This window comes from Euphorbia lathyris, chromosome 2 (assembly GCF_963576675.1).
Source record: "Euphorbia lathyris chromosome 2, ddEupLath1.1, whole genome shotgun sequence".
NCBI lineage: Eukaryota > Viridiplantae > Streptophyta > Magnoliopsida > Malpighiales > Euphorbiaceae > Euphorbia > Euphorbia lathyris.
In genome coordinates, this window is record NC_088911.1 from 16,227,225 (window position 1) to 16,248,679 (window position 21,455).

The 21,455-nt window shown below is 37.3% G+C and overlaps 2 protein-coding genes across 4 annotated transcripts; one reads left to right on the forward strand and one right to left on the reverse strand.

Annotated features, from left to right (window-relative positions):
* The first annotated feature begins 8,605 nt into the window (after positions 1 to 8,605).
* On the forward strand, positions 8,606 to 13,541 carry LOC136216894 (serine/threonine-protein kinase BSK3-like). Of its 3 annotated transcripts, none has more exons than XM_066003437.1 (10): positions 8,606 to 9,241; positions 9,341 to 9,552; positions 10,104 to 10,239; positions 10,444 to 10,577; positions 10,675 to 10,780; positions 10,974 to 11,059; positions 11,162 to 11,350; positions 11,828 to 11,977; positions 12,070 to 12,183; positions 13,064 to 13,541. In XM_066003437.1, exons 1-10 carry the CDS (start codon positions 9,154 to 9,156, stop codon positions 13,316 to 13,318), a joined length of 1,470 nt encoding a protein of 489 aa, XP_065859509.1. In that variant the 5' UTR covers positions 8,606 to 9,153; the 3' UTR covers positions 13,319 to 13,541. The 3 variants fall into 3 exon arrangements, with proteins under 3 accessions (XP_065859509.1, XP_065859511.1, XP_065859510.1); XM_066003439.1 differs by having other exon boundaries at positions 8,610 to 9,241; positions 9,341 to 9,475; XM_066003438.1 differs by having other exon boundaries at positions 8,611 to 9,241; positions 9,375 to 9,475.
* Positions 13,542 to 14,792: 1,251 nt separating this feature from the next.
* Positions 14,793 to 17,198, reverse strand: LOC136216896 (uncharacterized). The gene is made up of 3 exons (XM_066003440.1): positions 16,759 to 17,198; positions 16,214 to 16,268; positions 14,793 to 15,198 (listed from the first exon to the last, which is right to left on the reverse strand). The coding sequence occupies exons 1-3, from the start codon at positions 17,095 to 17,097 to the stop codon at positions 14,939 to 14,941; spliced, it is 654 nt and encodes a 217-aa protein (XP_065859512.1). The 5' UTR covers positions 17,098 to 17,198; the 3' UTR covers positions 14,793 to 14,938.
* Positions 17,199 to 21,455: the final 4,257 nt, after the last annotated feature.

Genomic DNA, 21,455 nt, shown 5'->3' on the forward strand with positions numbered 1-21,455 from the left:
TATCTGATATATTTAGGATAATAATAAATAACCTAATTGGATAATAATAGGAGTATATTAATCCAATTAAAACTCCTAATTTAATTATCTCTTAATTAATTTAATTCATAATCCTAATCAAATTAGGATTAATGGAATAAAATCAATTCCTTATCTCTATATACAAATTTCGCCCCCCTCCATATATTTGGGCCTTACTGGGCTCAATTGGGCTTCCATCTATTAATCATATCCATCTCTGTTTTGGTTCCAAGTCTTATGTGTGATCCATTAGGTTCTTACTACTTCTGGCCGTATGCAACTATTAAATTAATTTCTTCAAGAATTATATTTAATCCTTGCATAACGGAATGATGTACTGAGTATGTTATTGGCAAGTCTGTAATCATTCCCCCAGAGTCCGTTAAGAAGACAGGTTGATTCTGTCGTTAACCCTTCCGTATTAGTTACGGTATAATACGATCCTTTATCAACTACATCCTTGAACTGAATCTTATGACTATGGGTAATGTCAAGTCACATATAGCGAGACGTTCGTTTTACTTGTTCTTGGCCGAGTCAACTCAAAAAGATACGTTAAGTGAAATCTGCATTTCTACTCTTAAGCTATCACCTTGCAAGGGTTTAGAGTCGAGTCTTCCACAAGCAATCCTTGGATGTATCTCCCATTAATCGGGAGTGATAAATGCTCAATCCAATGTATAACTACCCTGACATTACTTCCTGTGACACCCAACCTTTACAGTTCACACCCCAGAGTCATCTCTGTTAAGGATCGTGGGACCGTAGGATCAAAGTCTCACATTCAGTAATTCAGGATGACCAATTAACATTCTTTTGAGTCTGAGGATTAGTTATACCTAGTAATACCAATGAGATGAACAGTTGACAAGGATGAATCTACCCATCCTGTTATCTCAAATCGGATCCCCAATCCTAATGAACAACGTTTCACCGGATCTATGTAACTGTCCAGATATCTATATATATGAAGCTTGTGAGATCAGCTTTCTGTCGGACAGAAGACATTGTTACATACAAGTCTCAACCGTGATATATCAATCCTAAACATATCACTTGACTTGGGGTGGTTTTAAGTTTATTAGTTTATTATAAAGTTTTGTCTCACTTCATGCTTGTATGAACACTTTATAATCACTTTAAACAAACTTACGGATTTCCTTTTATTAGACTTTATTCAGTGCTTAAAAGGGATTGCCTTTATATAGTTATAAAACATATATCTCATTAAAACAAATGATATAAAGAACAATTCATTTACAATAAGTTTGTATCCCGCAACAATTGACTATAGGACACTAAACCCCAACAGTTACCTCATTGTTGTGTTCCTCCTGGTCAGTTTCATCAGAGAGGTCAGCTTGCTCAGATTGAGAGTGATCAGCATCATCGGCCATGAAGCATATGTTTGCCGTTTCATTTGCATCAGCTTCGGATGATGTTGACTCATCACTGTCACTCCATGTTGCTACCATTGCGTTCTTATTTCCCTTCTTATCCCTTTTTAGGTTTGGGCAGCTTGACTTGATGTGCCCAGTCTGGTGGCACTCAAAACATGTGACGGACTTGGAGCTGTCCTTCTTATATTTGTCACTGGACTCAGCTTTGTACCTATCACCTCTCTTGTATGGCCGTTTGCTGTTTCTGTCATTTCTTCTGAATAGCTTCTTCATCTTTCTAGTAAACATAGCCATTTCCTCATCATCAGTTGACTCAGCTTCTGTGGAGTCAGCTTTCATCACTAGTGATTTCTGTTTCTTATCTTCGGACTTTTCTTTAGCTTCAAAGTTTTTCATAGAGATCTCATGGGTCAGCAAGGATCCGATCAGCTCATCATATTTGTAGGTAGTCAAGTCCTGAGCTTCTTCTACAGCCGTTTTCTTTGCTTGCCAACTCTTAGGCAAACTTCTCAAGATCTTCTTCACTTGTTCTTCTTTAGTGAAGTTCTTTCCAAGCCTTTTAAGCTCATTTATAATATTTGTGAATCTTGAGTTCATTTCAGAGATGTCTTCGTTCTCGTTCATCTCGAACAGCTCATAGAGTCTCATATGCTGATTGACTTTGGACTCCTTAACTTTACTAGTGCCTTCATAGGTCACTTCAAGCTTTTTCCAAATTTCATGTGCTGACTCACAACCTGAAATCTTATTGTATTCTGCAGCATCTAAAGCACAGTGAAACATATTTATAGCCGAAGCGTTATTTTGTAATTTTTTAAGATCATCCTCTGTCCACTCAGCTTCACTCTTAACAACTTTCTCATTGTTAACAGTTTTATATGGCACATGTGGACCTTGAACAATTGCAAGCCATGCACTCATGTTTGTGGCTTGAATAAAGTTTTTCATCCTATTCTTCCAGAATGTATAATTAGATCCAAAGAATAAGGGAGGTCTAGTAATTGATAATCCCTCAGGGAGTATCTGTGTTGTTTGGTTCCCTGGAAGGAAATGAGTGATGTTTTCAGCCATTTATGAGGATCCGCTCAAGATAGTTATATCTTTGAGTAGTTAGCTTAGGCTCTGATACCACTTGTTGGTCCCTTGTGATTAGTTCCAAGGGGGGGGGGGGGTAGGAACTAATGTAACTTTTTAGGTTTAATTAATGTGCTGACTTAGTTATTTGGTGAGTTTGTCAACTCAGCTTTTGGTCAGCTTGGCCAGATGTGTTACAAGACAGCTTAGGTCGGATATTGACTAAGGCTGCTTTACTTTGTGAGTTAGATATTGACACTCTTGGAGGTCAGCTTCTAACTCAACACTTCAAATTACTCAGAGTCAACTTTAAACAATTTTATATGCTGAGTAAACTTACAACACATGCAAATATATATATATATATAGAGGGTTAGAGATTACTCAGTATCACTTATCCTGGTTCGGCCTCTCTGCCTACGTCCAGTCCCCAGAGTCCTCCGGGCTTTTAGAATCCAATACTGAGCTCTTTAAAGGTAGAGCACAAACCGATTACAAGGCAGTTGAATATGCAAGAGTACCTTCCTCTATCCGTCTACTCAACTCGTACTAAGTGCTACAACCCAGCACCTAGATTTCTCTACCACTGAATGTTTACAACCAAACACTCAGCACAACACTCTCAATGTTACAATTGATAAAAACTTGTTCCTTTTGAAATAAAAAACACTTTAGAAGATTACAAGTAATCACTCTAGCATTTACACGAAGAATGGAAGATGGGTGTAAGATCTCTTTTTGTATCTAAGTGCTTTTGTATCTTTTCTCTCTTGTACTTTTGTTTTTTTTTCAATCGACAATGATCCAGGGATTTTGATTGTCCTTATATAGGAGAAAATCTGGAATCAGATCATTTTGAAATGATGTAGCCGTTAATGTTAAAACGGCTCTTTTAGGAGACAGCTTCTGGTCAGCTTCAGACTGTTCCGGCCATTCCCTTCCTCTGTTTTCCTTCAGACGTCTGGCTTGTCTTCTTGCATCAGACTTGTCTTTTTGTGCCAGTTGTCTTTTACCAATAATCCATTGACCCATACATCTCGGAATGTGTCTTTTGTGTAATTCCAAGGTTTCAATTATTGGTGCAGAGGGTTGGCAATCTTTGTCTTGTAGCGAACGACTCTTTCATGCTATCTTGAGGAATCACTCAGCTTCTACTGCGTAAGTCATTGTCTTCGGCAATTTCTAAGCTGAGTATATTTTTAGTCAGCTCAGCTTCGTAAGACAGTTGTTCAGACGGCTTCTCATGCTGAGTTCTGTCTCACTAAGCTCTGTTGGATTTTAAGCCTCAATCTTTTGATGTTGGGTTCGTTTCCACTCAGCTTGATCATGAGACTTCTATACTGAGTATTATTCCGCTTAGCTTGTTCTGTCATCTCATACTGACTTTGTCTTGTTTTACTTTTATATCTTTTTATATTTATATATACTCAACATTGAACAAACGGATTAGTACAATTAAAGTAAAGCACTTAAATTTAATTGTTTCTTAATCATGGATGATTTTGTCAAATCAAAATCTTGTGGAAAGGTGTTTCAACACTTGGATGGTGATCCTTCTGTGCTGAAGCGGCAAGGTCAAGCATAATCCGGAGATATCAATCGTGGCTTTCAAGGTAGCCAGCAGGGGCCTTCCGATGATGGCATTGTAGGCCAGGGGGATATCGACCACCACCCATTCTGCAGTGTCCTCGATTTCCTTGACTCCTTCGGCGAAGATAGTCGGCAATGCGATAACTCCCTTCACCAAGACTTCGATCTCTGATAGGCCAACCAGGGGGAAAGTTCCGGCTCCGAGGGCAGTGTGAGTATTCTTCATCGCGCGGAGTGCCGTCCAGGTGAGCAGGTTCACCGAACTTCCCGTGTCTACTAACACTCGGTGCATTTTAAAGCCGGCGATGTTGATGGTGACAACAAGGGCTTCCGAATGGCTGGTCCGGAGGGGTGGTTGTACTGTCAGGGTCTGTCCAACTTCCTTCCTCTTACGGGAGCTCTCCGGTGGCGCGGAGAGCACTGGCGCCCCCTCCCTTATGACGTGTATTTCCCCATGGTACCTTGGCCGTTTTGGCTCCTCTGCTCGACCTGCTTCTCGCTGCTTCGGGCTCTGCTCCCTTTGCCTGATCACCTTTGGTGGCGCGCCCTGCTCCGTGATCCGCTCGATCTCCTTTTGCAGCTGATAGCAGTTTTCCGTGGAATGTCCGGAGGATTTGTGATATTTGCAGTACTCTTTTTTTGTACGGGTCTTGCTCTTGTCGACGGATGGAATTTGCTGTGTGAATCGGCGAGGTTGGCTCTGAGCAGCGTAATGTACCTCCTTGCCACGGGATCGATCTCCCCTACGCTCCAAGTTTGCCCGCTCGATCCGAGCCGGAAAAGGCATTGGGGCCTCCTTGCGGGCTCGGGCCTCCTCACGTGCCTCCGGGATCGATCTGCCTTTTTCCTGCTTGTGCGTGTCTCCTCTGGCCTTGTCCCTGTCTGACTCCTCATACCCGATGGGCCGGTCACAGTCATCGTATCTGACGAAGGTCTGTGCCATGGTCATGAGTTCTTCGAAAGATCTTGACATCTTTCGGAAACATTTCTGCTTTAGAGGCTCGCATGAGGTCCCTTTTGCCAAGGCGTCATGAGCCACCTCCAGGTTGAGGCCCTTAACTTGTGAGGCCATATGGTGAAACCTTGAGAGGAAGTTGCGCAGAGGCTCAGTTGCTCGCTGCTTGAGCCCGTTGAGGTCCGAACTGATCTTCCTAACCTTCGCTGCTGCGGAAAACCGGGAGAGGAAAAGATCTTTTAGGAGATCAAAAGAGTCAATTGATTCTGGAGCAAGTCATCGATACCACTCTTGCGCACTAGACGAGAGGGTGGTCGGAAAGACCTTGCACATGATGTCCTCGTCCTTCGAGTATAAGTTGATGGTGCTCATGAATGATGCCACATGGTCGTTGGGGTCCTCGGTCCCTGAATATTGGGACAGTCGAGGAGCTTTCCAGTCCTGTGGGAACCTCGTCTCGATGATCCTCTGCACCAGCGGCGTTTTGCTGGAGGTGATGCTTCCTCCCATGATGCCCCCGAGGGCCCTCTTGTCTAAAAAACGCTGGATTTTTAGTTCCAACAAGTCTTCGCTATTCGCGGCTGCAGTCTCCTCACGCCGCGCTCCGCCCTCACCGGTCACAACGGTCTCGGCTCCTCTTCCTACGATGACCACCGGCCCCGCGGGCTCCCCTGGCAGCATCCCTTCTCTTTGCGTTTCTGTTGCCTCTTTAAGGTATTGCCAGATTTTGGCGTTCTCCTCCTGCAAGCTCCTTTGTTGGTCTATTGTCTTCATCTGAGCCGCCGTATGAACCGCCTGGGTTGCCTGAAAACCTTGGATTGCACTAAGGAGTTGAGTAGTGTTGTAGGTCTCTTCTTCTTCAGGGCTCACCTCCTCCATCAGTGGCCCTAGGTTTCTGGGGGAAATTGGAATGTTCGGGGTGGAACGCTCGGCGTGCGTCATGGAGCTAGTTGCTCCCATCTCGTGAACTGTAGTTGGGGTAGATTCAGTAGGGGTCTGCACTTTGTTTGAAGCTCCGAAGTCACTTGTCCTCCACCTTCACCGCACCAAATAATCAGGGAATGCGGAATAGTGATCCGGATCTCCGTCGGGGAGGTTTTGCTTCTTCGGGGGTCGGCTCTGCGCGGGGATCGGTCCTTGCGGACACTCCGAAGATTAAGACAGTTAGTTATTCTTAGAGAGTTTAGTAATCTAGTGTGAATGAAGTAGAGAGAATATGAGTTACCCGATCCGTTCTCCTTCCTTTAATGACCTATTTATATCGGATTGACTTGGGTCTGGGGCCCTCTGCCGTCCTGGCCCATTTGCTTGTCGGACGTTGGTGGTCCTATTGGGCCTCAAGGTGATATTCCAAATCACTTTATATATATTTATGATTTTTACAATATTTCCGTCCAAACATTTCATGATTTAAGAATGGACACGTACATATTTAAAAATTGACATGCTCTTGTTATTACATATATTTGATATTTTATTATTTTGTTAATTTATTTTGTTTATATAAAATTATATTGGAGATAAAAGTCACTAAAATTCACGGTGGATGCTTATAGGCTTTGGGCGAAACAAAGAGATGATGACCTTCTTGCCAAAAAAAAAAAAAAAAACTTAAAAACTTTAAAATAGATTTTAATAAGAAATAAATAAAATATTTTATTAAAAATTATATGAGTACGTATTATTTCATTCATCAAATAACCTGGATATAAAAACTAAAAAGGTGTTTCATAATTTTGACTTTATTTAGTAAAAAAGGTAAAATTAAAGATTTGTGCCATTTTAGAGGTTTTGACTAGTCAAACCCCTAATAATGATATTTGGTGAAGAGAAATTTGAAAGATTTTATTAAGTTCGAAAAACTAATTTTAAAAATACTGGGTTTAGAAGTCTTTTCAATTAGCTTATTGCTCTATCTTTTTTAAATGACATTTTTACCCTTTAATCTCAATAAAGTGTTTACCATGTTATTATTTATCATTTTACGCAAACATCTATTAGCAATCAGCTTTATACACCATCATCTAGATAAATCAGCTAGTTAAATCATTAACCAAAAAGATAACCAGATAATAATAACAACTATTAACTATTTACTAGATAAATCGTTATATTTTAAATATATGGTAAATTTTTTGAAGATAATTAGACAATCTCACTCGCTGTCTAAGATCGGGCCAGTCCTGCTACAATCTCAAACAAGACCATCAATTATCTAGAGGAAACACCGAAATTTGTATAACCCTAGCTTCAAAATTGACATCCAACTTTTTTGAGATAACTCTTTGAATATTTTCTCTCCTTTTTTTTTATCAATAAAAATTTAGATAATGATAGGTCTACCCACTTTCAAGACCAGGACAAACTACATATATCGATGAGAGTTTACACTGAAATTTACAGATTACCTAATATAAATATTTTTTCTCCTTTTAATTATATTTTATCTTTTTAATATAAATATATATTACAGTTGGATGGACTGAGGTGAATTCGGGAATTTTTTACCATAGCTTAGTCCATGTCCATCCAGATTTCGAAGCTGATGTAATATAAAACAGAGAAATTTACAATGATTTTGTCCACTTATATAAATGACATACATTTTAATTTTAATTTGTCCAATGAAATTTTGTTATGCAATATAAACTTAGTAAATTAATCATATAACTTTAATTAAGTTCTAAAGCTAACAAAACACTTTATAAATAATTTTTGGGAGATTGCTATATCGCATACCTATCGCGAGGACAATTAGGCTGCTGTCTGGATGACAAATTTCGCAGGATTTTTGGATTATCACGAGTGTGATTTGTCTCCTATAGGCCTCCAAGATAATTTTTACCGTAGATCAGCAGGGTCGGTCTACCAAAAATATCGTTGCTTTAGTTTAGTTTTTTTTTTTTGTTTCAGACTATGCCCTCCTTTTCACCCAAAAAAAAATTTAGATCAAGTTCATGAAATAGTGAAATAGTAATATATTAATATTAAACTTAAGAGTGAGTACGGTTCGGTACGGTACAATGCAAGGATTTAAAATTCTCTAAAATTGTAATTTGTATCTACTAAAAGCAACAGTATAATTCGGTCCAGTTCTTAAAAAAAAGTCAACGGTTTAATTTGATTTTGGATCATCTTTTATTCGGATATTTGATCATCTTCAACATATTTATTGAGTAATAGTAGATTAGAAATTTGAAAAAGTAAACAGTACAATTCAATTTGATCCTAACAAACAATTCAATTTTGAATTTTTTTTATTCGATTCCGTTTAAGAATCTCCAAAATTCATGTCGAGCGCGATAAACCTAATTCTTTTATAGAAAAACATGGGTCTCCCTCTTAGCCACTAGAAAGTTTTTAATGAATTACCTTTTTGATTGATCATTTAACAAAGAAAGAAAAAGATACAAACGCCACCAGAATCTTCATATGTTTCAAAATGTTCTCTAGTAGCTTCATTCATATATACATAGCTGTTAGGTCGGCTTTCATTCTCTTCCTTTACTTGTATTTGGTTATTACTAGTTTAGCGACCTGAGCTGGAGACGAAATGAAAACTGCGCCGTTTAACCCGACAACTGTGAAAAGCTAAGGAAAAACAGCAAAAAAGGGCAGAATGATGATGATTAAAAAAGAGAGGAGCTGATTGAAATGATTACGGCGGGAGCAATGCGAATGATGAAAACGAAAACGACTTTTAATCTTCCTTTTACTCATCTTTTCCCTCTTTTTCTCAACATTTCCATGTCCATCCAAACTGACCCAGCTGTGCAATGTTGAATTAACTAAACTAATCCCCTAATAATAATCATATCCATCACTGCTCCTCCAACCATAACTAAACAAACTAGTTCCTTTTAATATTCAACATCTCTCTATAAAAATTGGATGTCCTTGTCGGATTTATTTAATTATTCCATCTTATTCCTTTTTGTCAACTGAATAATTGGGGGTTTTTCTCTCTATTTTGAATAGTCAATTTTGATCAGATCCCAGGATTAATTAATTCAATTCCTAATCTGGGTTTGAATTTTTATGCTGTTTTGATCAGATCCCAAGATTAATTAATCAATTCCTAATCTGGGTTAGAGAAAAGATTGGATTTTTGTGATGGGGGGACAGTGTTGTAAGCTCAGTCCATGTTGTTCAGATTCACAATTTAAGGCAGCAGCAGTTGTCGAAGCTTCTGAAGCTGTCGGTGAGTTGCTGGTTTTGTTTTGTGTTTCTAGTTATAAATTGGGGGGGGGGGGGGTGGGGGGGGGGAAATTGTGTGATTTTGAGTTGGATTTATGTGCAGGGAATGAAGAAATTGATTATTTGCCTGGTTTCAGAGAGTTCAGCTTTGAGCAGTTAAAGAATGCAACTTCAGGATTTGCAGTTGAAAACATAGTGTCTGAACATGGTGAGAAAGCTCCTAATGTTGTTTATAAAGGCAAGTTGGAAAACCAGAGGAGAATTGCTATTAAGAGATTTAATGCAATGGCTTGGCCTGATGCTCGTCAATTCTTGGTACTTTATAAAATTGACTCAATTCCACAAAATTGGTGTTTGATTCTTTGTTTTTGTTCATGTTCTTGTCCTTGAATTAATTAATTTGATGGCTTTCATAAAGTTAAGGGATCAAATACAAATTTTCCCATACGGAAATAGATTCATCCTTAGAACGTCTCCAACAGCGTCTACAATTTGAGGAGAGTGGAGTTAAAAATTAGCTCCAACAGTCTCTTACTGGCTCCTCAAATCACTAGGAGTCTCTTCGTCATTTCTAACAGAGAGCATCTCTCTACATCTGGAGATATGTTTTAGTCACTTTTAAATCACTAAAATCAATTATTTCTATTATTTCTATAGAGTTCACTAGATGTTCTTAGGGTGCGAAATAATAAATTTATCCTTGGGTTAGTGGAAAATTTGAACGTTTTAACGGTTAATTTACTGCTATATTTGATTTTATGAACAAATTTATGGATGAACAGAAACAAGTTTCCTGTATTTTGACAGATTTTTTGTAACTGTGTTAGTAACGGAGTAATTTTTGTTGTTTTATCCTATAATAATAGGAGGAAGCAAGAGCAGTTGGTCAGCTTAGAAACCGGAGATTGGTAAATTTGCTTGGTTGTTGCTGTGAAGATGATGAAAGGTTACTTGTAGCTGAATATCTCCCCAATGAGACTCTTGCAAAGCATCTTTTTCATTGTAAGCATTTATGAAACACCATCAATCCCGTAATGCCCTTTGAACTTAAAACGTGTACTACATAAACCTGTCTTAGTATGCATTGAAATTCCATTAACAAATAGAATCGAAAGAATTTGAATCCTCGACCATTTGATAGATAAATTTCGTTAACAAATAGAGTTATCAGGATTTGATACGGGAAACATTTCATGTTTGAATTAGGGGAAACGCAACCGATGAAATGGGCGATGAGATTAAGGGTTGCCTTGCATCTAGCAGAAGCTCTAGACCACTGTACAACCAAAGGACGAGCTCTTTATCATGATCTTCATGCTTACAGAATTTTATTCGATGAGGTAAATATGTTTCTTGCTCCATTTCTTCTCAAACCATTCATTTCACTCCTTTTTCTATATCATTTACTTACTCCATTCATGTTCTTGAATTTTCCAGGATTGTAATCCAAGATTATCAAGCTTTGGTCTCATGAAAAACAGCAGAGATGGAAAAAGTTATAGTACTAATCTAGCATTTACACCTCCTGAGTATTTGAGAACTGGTGTGTGCTTACACATTTTCAATGTCTAGGCAAAAATCATTCCGCGGCTCTAATCATTCCGATTTTAGTGGATTTCGGTGTTTAAAAAGGGGCTTAATCGACTTAAAATCAGAATAATCAGGAGCCTCGGAATGTTTTTTTTTTTTTTTAATCTAATTTCTAATCTTACATTGAGGAATTTGATGTTGTTTAGGGAGAGTAACACCAGAAAGTGTAGTATATAGCTTTGGTACCCTTTTGGTTGATCTTCTTAGTGGAAAACATATCCCTCCAAGCCATGTGAGAGCTTCTTTTTATTACTAATAAGAACGGTATTTACTGTTTGTTTGTTGTTGCTGGTAGCGAATAGAAATTAACTGATTGTTTTGTTTATGATTACAGGCTTTAGACTTAATACGAGACAGAAATCTTCAAATGTTGACAGATTCTTGCCTAGAAGGGCGGTTTTCGGATGTTGATGGAACTGAATTGCTACGCTTAGCTGCCCGGTGTTTACAATATGAACTACGAGAAAGACCGAGTTGGAAGTTATTAGTAGCTGCCCTATCTCCTCTTCAGAAAGAGACTGAAGTAAGTCTCGTTTCATTAACTTAAGACATAGAGAAAGACGGGTAAATTACTTACATGGTGTACAACTTTTGTCATTTTTCATGCTTTGGTGTACAATCTTCCATTTTGCACACAAAACTGTAACATTTTGTTGACCTCCCACTAAAGTGTACAGCCGGTCAACGTGACGTCAACGCGCCATGTCAGCAATCCGACCTCCCTAAAGGTCAAAATTGCTGACATGGCATGTTAACTTCGTGTTGACTTTGCGTTGACCGGTGACAATTACGGTCTGTACACTTTAATGAGAAGTCACCAAAAGGTTGTACAGTTTTGTATGCAAAGTTGAAGGTTATAATTGAAATGGGGAACGTTATTTCTAAAACACATTAACATAGCCCAGAAATAGACATGAAACACTACTGAAGAGGAGTTTCTATGCAACATAGAAGAAGAACATAGCTTAGACATTTGATTTTGTTTTGGTTGACAATGCAGGTTCCTTCGCATTCGTTAATGGGTATTCGAAACAGTACTTCACTCTCGTTGACTCCGCTCGGGGAGGCGTGCTCAAGAAAGGACCTGACGGCCATACATGAAATTCTGGAGAGCATTGGTTATAAAGACGACGAAGGAGTTGCGAATGAGGTTCGATATTCGGATTAAATAGGAATACTCGTCGGCTATGTATTTGAAGAACATGCTGAAGTATATTTTTGTTTTCATGGCTTATGCTGCAGCTCTCCTTCCAAATGTGGACAGAAGAAATGAAGGAAAGTCTAACTTTTAAGAAAAAGGGTGATTTTGCTTTCAAGCAGAAAGATTACAGAGATGCTATTGATTGTTATACACAGGTTTGCCCCCATTTTATGACTCAGGTTTTTCCCTTACTTTCATAAATTTCAAACCCGGACATTGTAGTTCCGAGCTTTGCATTTTACTAACATCGTGGCCCTCCAATACCAGGTAACCCTCCATACTAGAGTCGATGTTGGTAAAAGAAATTGAAAATAGTGGTTTCGAAGAAAATGTGGTTGTAGACGATTTTGATTCTTGGAATTTTCCGTTTTGAGGTCGTCAATAGTTAAAAGAGTATTTAGGCTAAATACATCATGGTCCATGCAACTTGATTCAAAAAAATGATTGCCTCTTGAACTCGGAAAATGCTTCACTAGCCATTCGAGCTTACTTAAAACAACCTATTAAGCTCTTACAGTTATTTAAAGTGACTTATTGGTCCTATGAACTTACTTAAAATAACCTGTTGCCTCTCTAAATTTGGTTAAAGTGAAATGCGTTTCAGTTTGTCCAAACCTTATTTTATAGCGCCACGTAGCAATAGGGGTTGATCATATCACATTATGCAAGTTCAACAGGTTTTATTGAGACATTGTTACAATTTAGAAGGCCAATTGGTTTTTTTGGACCAAGGAAAAGGCATTGATTCAGCTAAGTGTTTATGTCAGTGCAGTGACAGATCCAAGATTCACTTTCTCTTGTGATTTATGAGTGCTAAATTCATACTTTTGGTGTTTTTACATAAAAATTAAAAAATCCATACACAATTTTCATGGAATTTTTAGCGTTTTCTAACAACTAGTGGGTGCTCAAGCCCCCCAAACCCCCCTTCCGGATCTGTCCCTGTGTCCCTTATATAGTTCAAGGAGTTTCCTGTTAGGTTTTGAAATGCAAAGACATAAAGAAAATAAGTTTGTATGTTGCTTCAACTTGCAGTTCATTGATGCCGGAACCATGGTTTCTCCGACGCTATTTGCGCGGCGGAGCCTATCATTTCTCATGGCGGACATGGCGCAAGAAGCTCTAAGTGATGCAATGCAAGTTCAAGTAATTTCTCCGGTATGGTATGTTGCATCTTATCTCCAGGCTGTTGCTCTTACTGGATTAGGAATGGAAAATGAAGCACAAGTTGCACTCAAAGAGGGCACAAATCTTGAAGCTCAAAAGAATGAAACCTGTGACCAGAAATGAAAATGGTGCATCATCATATACAGCTTTCATTCATTTCTATAATTTTTGTCAAAAAAAGAAAATTCTTTTCTCTAGCAAAGAATTGTTGTGATGGTTTTCTTCTAATTCTTTGTGAGGTTTGATTGAGTACTTCAGATTCTGTACTCTTATTCCAATTCCACTATAAATAGGGGAAGATTTGGTTTGTTTATGAATCATAAATAAATAAATAATTTATCTCGTATTGTACATGTGTTGGACAAAAAAAAATTGATATTTCGTGGAGCTTAATGGCATTTCATCTCTAAATCCATCATCAAATTGCAAAAAAAAATACAAAATTCTTTCTTTTTGAACCAATTGATATGTAACCAATGCAAACTACGGGAGCAAAATATGTGCTTCTAATATCTAAAATTGATCAAACTAATCAACATTAGACCCTTAAATTAGAGGTAAAGTTAATCTTAAATCTCAACGAGTCTATACAGCATAACCACACTATGAATTCGATGTGCCTAAAGCCTTGGCCGATATCAGAGGCAGAAAGAGAGGTGTGTCCGTTGCACCTGCGGCTGCCAAAATCCCCCTGAAAGGGATGGTTCCAAGCGGTTGACCGCCTAGTGTTTTCGCTGAAGGAGTTTTAAGTTTGCATTTATGTTGTCCGGATACAGATACGATTTTCAACACGGATACGGGTGCAGAAAACGTCATTTCTATAAAACATAGAACACAGAAACTTGTAAATATTAAATATTTTGGAGCACATTCATAAATATTATAAATCTATTTATATTTGAATTTTTGTAATATAACTAAATAAATACCTATAAAAGAAATTAAAAAAACTCTTACCTAAACATAATTATTAAAGAAATTTTTATAATATAACTAAATAAGTAACTAATGAACGATTAACACAAAGAAAGAATTTCACTTTGCAAAACACTGTAAATTTCAGAGAAAGAGATTTTAGTTTGTGATTCGTGGAGGAGATTACCGGAGATTCCAACATATTTATAGAGATTGAGAAGTTTGAGAGTCAGTTCGATTCCTATTAGGAATCGCATCACATCCTTTCGTCTCTCTATGCAATCCTTTGTATCTGCAACTGGTCTGTTTCTCTCTGAAACGGAACTGCAATCCCTTTTGGTCTCAGAAACGCATTTCCCATAAGGAATCGTGTATCCAAGTTTCCCATATTACGAAAACAGCCCCGAAATGTCTCGCACCTGTTTCTGGCCGTTTCTGTACCAGCAACGTGTCGGAAACACGAAGCACCTGTAAGTTCACGTTTCTGTGCTTCATAGGTTTGCACCCCTAGACCAAGGAAGGCCTAGCTGCAAAAGTAAGCTCCAACACCCGTCCCTTGATCAGTCAAGTTAGCATTCCCGAAATTTCTATCCTAGCTCCGCCACTGTTTGGTATATATACCAAGCCACTGAGGAGTTCTGATCAGTAAATTTCTTTTGAATACTTGCATATTGCACAACCATTCCAGCAAAGAGTTATATAGATACTACTACCAAGAAAATCTAAATCGGAGCACCCGATTGCATAATTTAACATAAATTGGTCAGAGTCGGAGCATTCTACACATGCGTTACTTCCATCTAACTAACAGCAAAACGCATTTACACCCTACAAAGCCGCTCGAGAAGCTCGATACGATTCCTTTGTTCTCCCATAGTAGACTGCTTTAGTGCTTGCAAAGGTGATAAAATTCCAGCCAAAAGCAGATCCCCCGATATAGCATGATTTCTCCTCGAGATCTATAGCTTCTTTATTGTCTGCAGGAAGCTGCTCGGGCTTTTGCGCAGCCCCATTTCCACTTGAACACTTTGTTACGGTAACCCCTTCAGCAGTCATCTGTTGGTATAGTTGCATAAGTAGCTTCATCCCTGCAAAGCACAGTTAGGATGGTCAAAAATCCGTCCCATATAACAGAAATTACATGATCATTGGACTGAAATAAGAGAGACAAAAACAAAGGCGACGTAGATAACAACGTGCAATCGATGTGTGCAATGGGAAGACAAATTGATAGCCAAGAAATCATGCTGAAATTGCTCCCACTGTAAATTACAAAGCATACATCTGATAAAAGACCGAAGAATGAAGATTCAATATAGAAAGGGAATAAAAGAGGGGCACGTGGTTATTCCTAGCTACAGAGTTAGGGGTTTAGCTTGAGTATTGAGGGAAGAGTGTATATAGGTATTGTACAGAGAGGGAAACGGGGCTTTTGGGTCTCTTAGCTCGTAGCTAGGAAAAGGGGGGAGAAAGCCCTCCCTGGCTGTGCCTGAGTGTCTCGTTACTAATTTGTATTTTCCATTACTTTTTAGTTCATCAATACAAGTTTATTATTCAATATTTTCCACTCGTTCTCTGTGTTTGTGTGTCTATTTGCTGTGTTTGGGGTGTGCCAGTTGAGGTTCTTATCGACATCTTATTGACAGACCATCAGAATAATATGTTGCCTTAAATTAAGGGGAAATTTACAAAATTGGCGATTAGAGGTCCATTTACAAAATTAAGCAAGTCTTGTTTTATTGGACTAAGCAAGTCTTGTTCAACCAACGCAAATTGAAGGTTGAATTGAATCTCAGAGTTGTATTTGGAATTGAATTGAAGATTGAATTGAATTGGGAGTTGAAAAAGATAGGAAGTTGAAGAGTCTAAATTTATTTTGGGTATACTTGAAAGTATCTAATTTGGTAACATGCCTTGAAATGGACCTGGAAATGGAAACTCTAGTTTTGCAAATTTCCCTAAATTAAGCCCGAGTTTTGAAATGATTAAACAGATAAGATCAAGCCCTTTTTTTTTGTGTGCACGGGCTATGATAATAGGGGATTCTTATGCAAGTAAGGAATATATATGGAAATATCTATAACTATAAATGAATATACTTACTATCTCGAAGTTCATCAGCTCCCTTGCAATTCCGAAAGTCCACAGCTCGAATCACCTTCATTAACACAGTAGCAGTTTAGGCCTTTCAGACTCGATGTAAATACACAATAGATGCTTAAAAGATGCAGTATAAGATGAAGGGGCGCTGAAACTGATAGCTGTTACAAGTTCCCAAATTGATCTTTTATAATGAGCTTTCTGCTCAGGAATTTCATATTCCCCATCTCAAATGCTGGCACAATCTAAGAACAACTGAAAGAAATTAGGTCCTGAAATCCGATTATTCAAGATCGAAAAAAAAATTGAGCAACGAATTTTCATGGATTTACGATCCCGCAAAGGAATCACCAGCTCCAAAACAAAACCCAAACTTCACAAACATCAAAAACTTTGAAAAAAGATAAGATCGCGACATATGAACCAAAGTTTTAACATAATAACAGATCAATCGCACATCAAATTGCCGAAAGCGAACCCCTCGGCTCCAGCAGAAATGCTGATGAAATTGTTAAAAATTGTAGACAGCTGCTAAGAGTAAAGTGTACCTCGAGCAAATGGGGTCGCATATCCTTGAGAACAGCACGAATTTTGAAGTAACTGCAGTCTTGGATTTGGGCATTACTCTCAAGAGGCCGTTTCTTGCTCCTGGGAGGGAGAGAGACACCTGCTGGTGCAGGCGGCGGCGGCGGTGGTGGTGGCATAGATACAGGCGCAGTTGCGGGTGGAGGCGGCATAGATACAGGCGCCGATGTGTGTGGCAGCGGCATTGATGCGGGCAATGGCGGCGATTGTTGTGAAAGAGTAGGTGAGGGTTTTGGGGGAGGATTTGGATTTAAATTGGGGTTTTGGAGTGGAATGTCGTGTACTGGTTTTGAATCTTCCATGATTAAATTCGTATAGCTGTAATTTGAAGATGATTTTGATTTTGGGCAATGTAAATTATTAACCAAATGCAGATTTTACTTGCCCATCCATTGGTCTGCAGAGAAACCGATGTTTGGTTGTGGATGTTGTTTTGTCCTTTTTAAACTAGTCCGCAACAGGGATTAAACTAATCCTGGTTTGGTTAAGACAACCTCTACTCTGATCTCACTCATCAACCTCCAAAAATTAAAGCCAAGTGCATTATTTTAGCCCTTATTTGAAAGTTTGAAGGTAATGGAGATCAGAGTTAAAGGAGATAATGGAAAGAGAAGTGAATGGATGGAAATGAAAAATAAAATAACTTTGTTTGAGAAATTATAGAATGTAAATGAAGTTAAGTGTTTAACCTGGTTTGAGAGTTTAATATGGAGGGAAAAGAAAGTTAAATTTACTCTCTAGAGACAATAAATTTTAAAAATCTTTACGTTACTCCCATTAACCTCAAATTTGGAGGTTAGAGTTTGGAGGTTAAAAGAAGTAAACATTTAGCTTTTGTTTGAGAGTTTGGAAGTTAATGGATGTGAGAGTTAAAGGAGGTAATGGAAAAGGAATGAAAGTGATGGAAATGAAAGTTAAAAATTAATCTTGTTTGAGAGTTTATAGGGTATGAGAGTTTAAATATGGGGAAAGAAAAGAGACAAGAAATTTAAAAAAAAACTTTAAGTTACTCCCATTAACCTCCAATTTGGAGGTTAGAGGAAGTAAAAGTTTAACCACATTAACCTTCATTTACTCTCAAAAACTAACTCCCAAACAAAGTTAACTTAATACTTAACCTTCTATTACTCTCATTTACTTCCATTAACCTCCTCCCAAACAAAGGCTTAACTTCCATTAACCTTCATTAACTCTTAAAAAAAATAACTCTCATACAAGGTTAACTTGATATTTAACTTTCCATTACTCCTATTTACTTCCATTAATCCCATCCCAAACAAGGGCTTACTCTTGTTGATTTTTATTTTTAACTTTATTGTATGACATTTACCCTTATTTTATTAAAGACATAAATTTGAACTTTTTTTTTTTGGGAAATGAATTATTCATTAATACAAAAGCAGCAACGTGCGCGGCGATTACATCCGTAAGCTAATTTGGCTCTATATCAGAATTAAAGTCATTAGCGTTGGAACATGGGTACTTAACTATAATACATGTGCAACGTTGTTCACTGAACGGGAATAAACTTGATTGAAAAGTCAAAATTTTCAATAAGAATCTTCTTGCAATGTTGAATTAAAGCACTAAAATTCGATAAATCCATGACGATGGAATTAGTGACGTTTTCCACTAGCCTTTCAATCTTAAATTACGATCAACAATTTTTTTTGTTCAAGACTAGATCGTTAACGTCTAACTTCTTCACTAGGATCACATGATGTCTCATACAACATCAGTTACACACGTGCTTACAAGTCTTAATCATTTTCATTATAAAACTATGTCCTTCAGTTTCCATTTTATCCTTAAATTAATCTCAATATCGTTTACAAATTCACTTACCACATAGTTATTTTATCTTGATTAATTTGATGTATATCAACTTCAATCACATATAGACATTTTCTCACTAAATATCTATGTTAGCCTTTCATATTATAATAGGAAATTTTTTACAATTTACAATACATGTTTAAGTCATTATCTTACATAGAGGATTCACAAAACAAAATACATCAAAAAACTCTAAAATGCATAAAAGAGAATTGACTATCACTGGCGGTGCGACCTTAAACAAAAGAACTCCATATATTCTGTAAAACTTTATTGACAAAGGATGAGTTGTCTACTCAATAAACATATTACACACATATAAAACTACTTTAAAGAACATAAATATATCATCATTCTCAAGTTAACATTATTATACATTCACATAACAAAGTCACTTACTTAATTCACGTATTACAATAATAAATAATCATTATTTGATTAATTATGAACCTCACTCTACTTAGATGACATATTTAAAATGGTCATCAGGCGCAATCTGTATATCCCGATACACTAATTTGGCATACAATCATTTGTACTATGGAGAGTGAACTCAACTCACATAGTCCGCTATGGATATAACACAACATATATACTTCTAGCTCACTAATTCGAAGGACACACTCAACCAAGACCATTTCACATATCCATATATATAAGCAATCTCATATTATTTTCTCATCCAACCATTATACAGTTCAAGTATATGCATAAAGCTCAACATGCCACATTTCAGCTCATAACATCACAACTCACTCCATCATATAACTTTCATATCTATCACAACATATTACAAACAGTCACAACATTATTCACATTAGCTTCAAACACATCTCACGCCTAATAGGTCATAAGCCACAATATGTTTATTTACATTTATAAGCAATATGCTTGCCGTTGCACTCGACTTGATCTATTCTACATGATCGATGTGAGTTCAATTGCATTTTGTCCTCCTAAGGTCACATAACATTTATATAATTAGCCCAATGCAAACTTAATGAAAACGTAAAACTAATGCATGCTTTATGATAATTATAAGATACCAACTCCACAATTTTCATGCAATCTAACTTTTTTCTCTTAGATCCTCACATGACCTACTTGCACATATTATGCCTTAACTCTCTCTATAATAATCCAAATGTCATGTTTTTTAACATAATGAAATTATAAAGATATGGGTATAACAGGGTAAATTACATACGTGGTGTACAATATTTACCTATTTTCACGCTTTGGTGTACAATCTTAAATTTTTTACACTAAAATGTACAACCTTCAGGTGACCTCCCACTAAAGTGTGCAGCCGGTTTTTGTGACCGGTCAATGTAGGTCAACGCTGCCACATCAGCAATTTGACCATTCTAAAAGACAAAAAAATTAACACCCTTATGAAATTACTAAAATAGACTTATCACATTCCTTTCAACTCCTCTCAAACATTTTTTTGAACAAATAAAACTCAAAAATCGCAATCTTCTGTTTTCAGTGTCAGTATGCTGCAACTTCATCAAATCCTCATCTTACTTCTTCCACTCATCTTCATCCTTTAGCTTATATACTCAATCATTTGGATCTCTCTCAGAATCCAGCATCCCTTCAACAACTAAGGAATCACCGGCCTACTTACCGTCCTACCGTCGGAAATTTCGCTGAGATCCGTCGCATATACGTTCAAGCTAAATCCAAATCGATATCATGTTTGAATCACAATGTGCTTCCTCACGTGGCTCCATTTTACCACCGGTGGTATCAGATGGACGGGAAAATGTTCCTCTACTGGTTTGGGTGGGAAGGCGAGGCTGGCTTTTTCCGATCCGGAGATAATTAAGGACTGTTACCAAAATCCTACGTTTTCTGCTTCGTTTGGACTGTTCTGTAAATATTTTCTATTTTAGGCTTGATTGAGAATTAGATTGGGTAAAATATAGGTAAATTGCATTATTGGTTTCTTATTTTAATAAATTCATTCCAAAATTATTAAAATAGGGACAAGGAAGGTTTTGAAGAAATTTGAAACTCAAAAATTGAACCCCATTATGAAGAAATATTCATTTGGGTTAGAGAGAGTTGAAGAAACCCAGATTTAAGACTCGTCATGGTTGCTATCGTTATTGGATCGAACATCGCCGCCTTCAAATCTTCTGGAATCTCGTCTTATCGGTCAGCCGCTGCCCCATATAATCGAATGATGTGAAAGCTTTTTAGAGAGAGGGGATTGAGAGATGACTTAGAGAGGGAAATGGAAGGAGTTGTAGAAAATTGAAAAGAGAGAGAGAGAGGAAGGATGTTTTAGAGAGATAATGATGGACATAAATTTTAGAAGAGAGAATTGGAAAATTCTTTTTATTAAGGGTATAAAAGTAATTTAATAATATTTGGGGATCATTTTTAATCTTTAAGGAGTGAAAAGTGATGAGGTGTCACGTTGACCAAGTGGTTAACATGGTTGACCGATCATTTTTACCTATCGTACATTTTAATGGGAGATCATAAGAAGGTTGTACACTTTAGTGTGAAAAATTTAAGTTTGTATACTAAAGTATGAAAATAGGTAAAAGTTGTACACCACGTATGTAATTTACCCGGATATAACATATCCAAAATTCACATTAATATATAACCTCTACACAAATTAGGGCATGCAAAAGGATTATGTCCTATTTCGAGCAAGGAAATAGACTACCCAACTTTGCATCTACCCTAATACAATCAACACCATTTATTGCCAAATCCTTTTATATGTATAAATTTTAAGTAGTTAGGAACAATGTTTTATAAATATACTTCCCATAATTATGACCTTAAGGTCATCGTAATG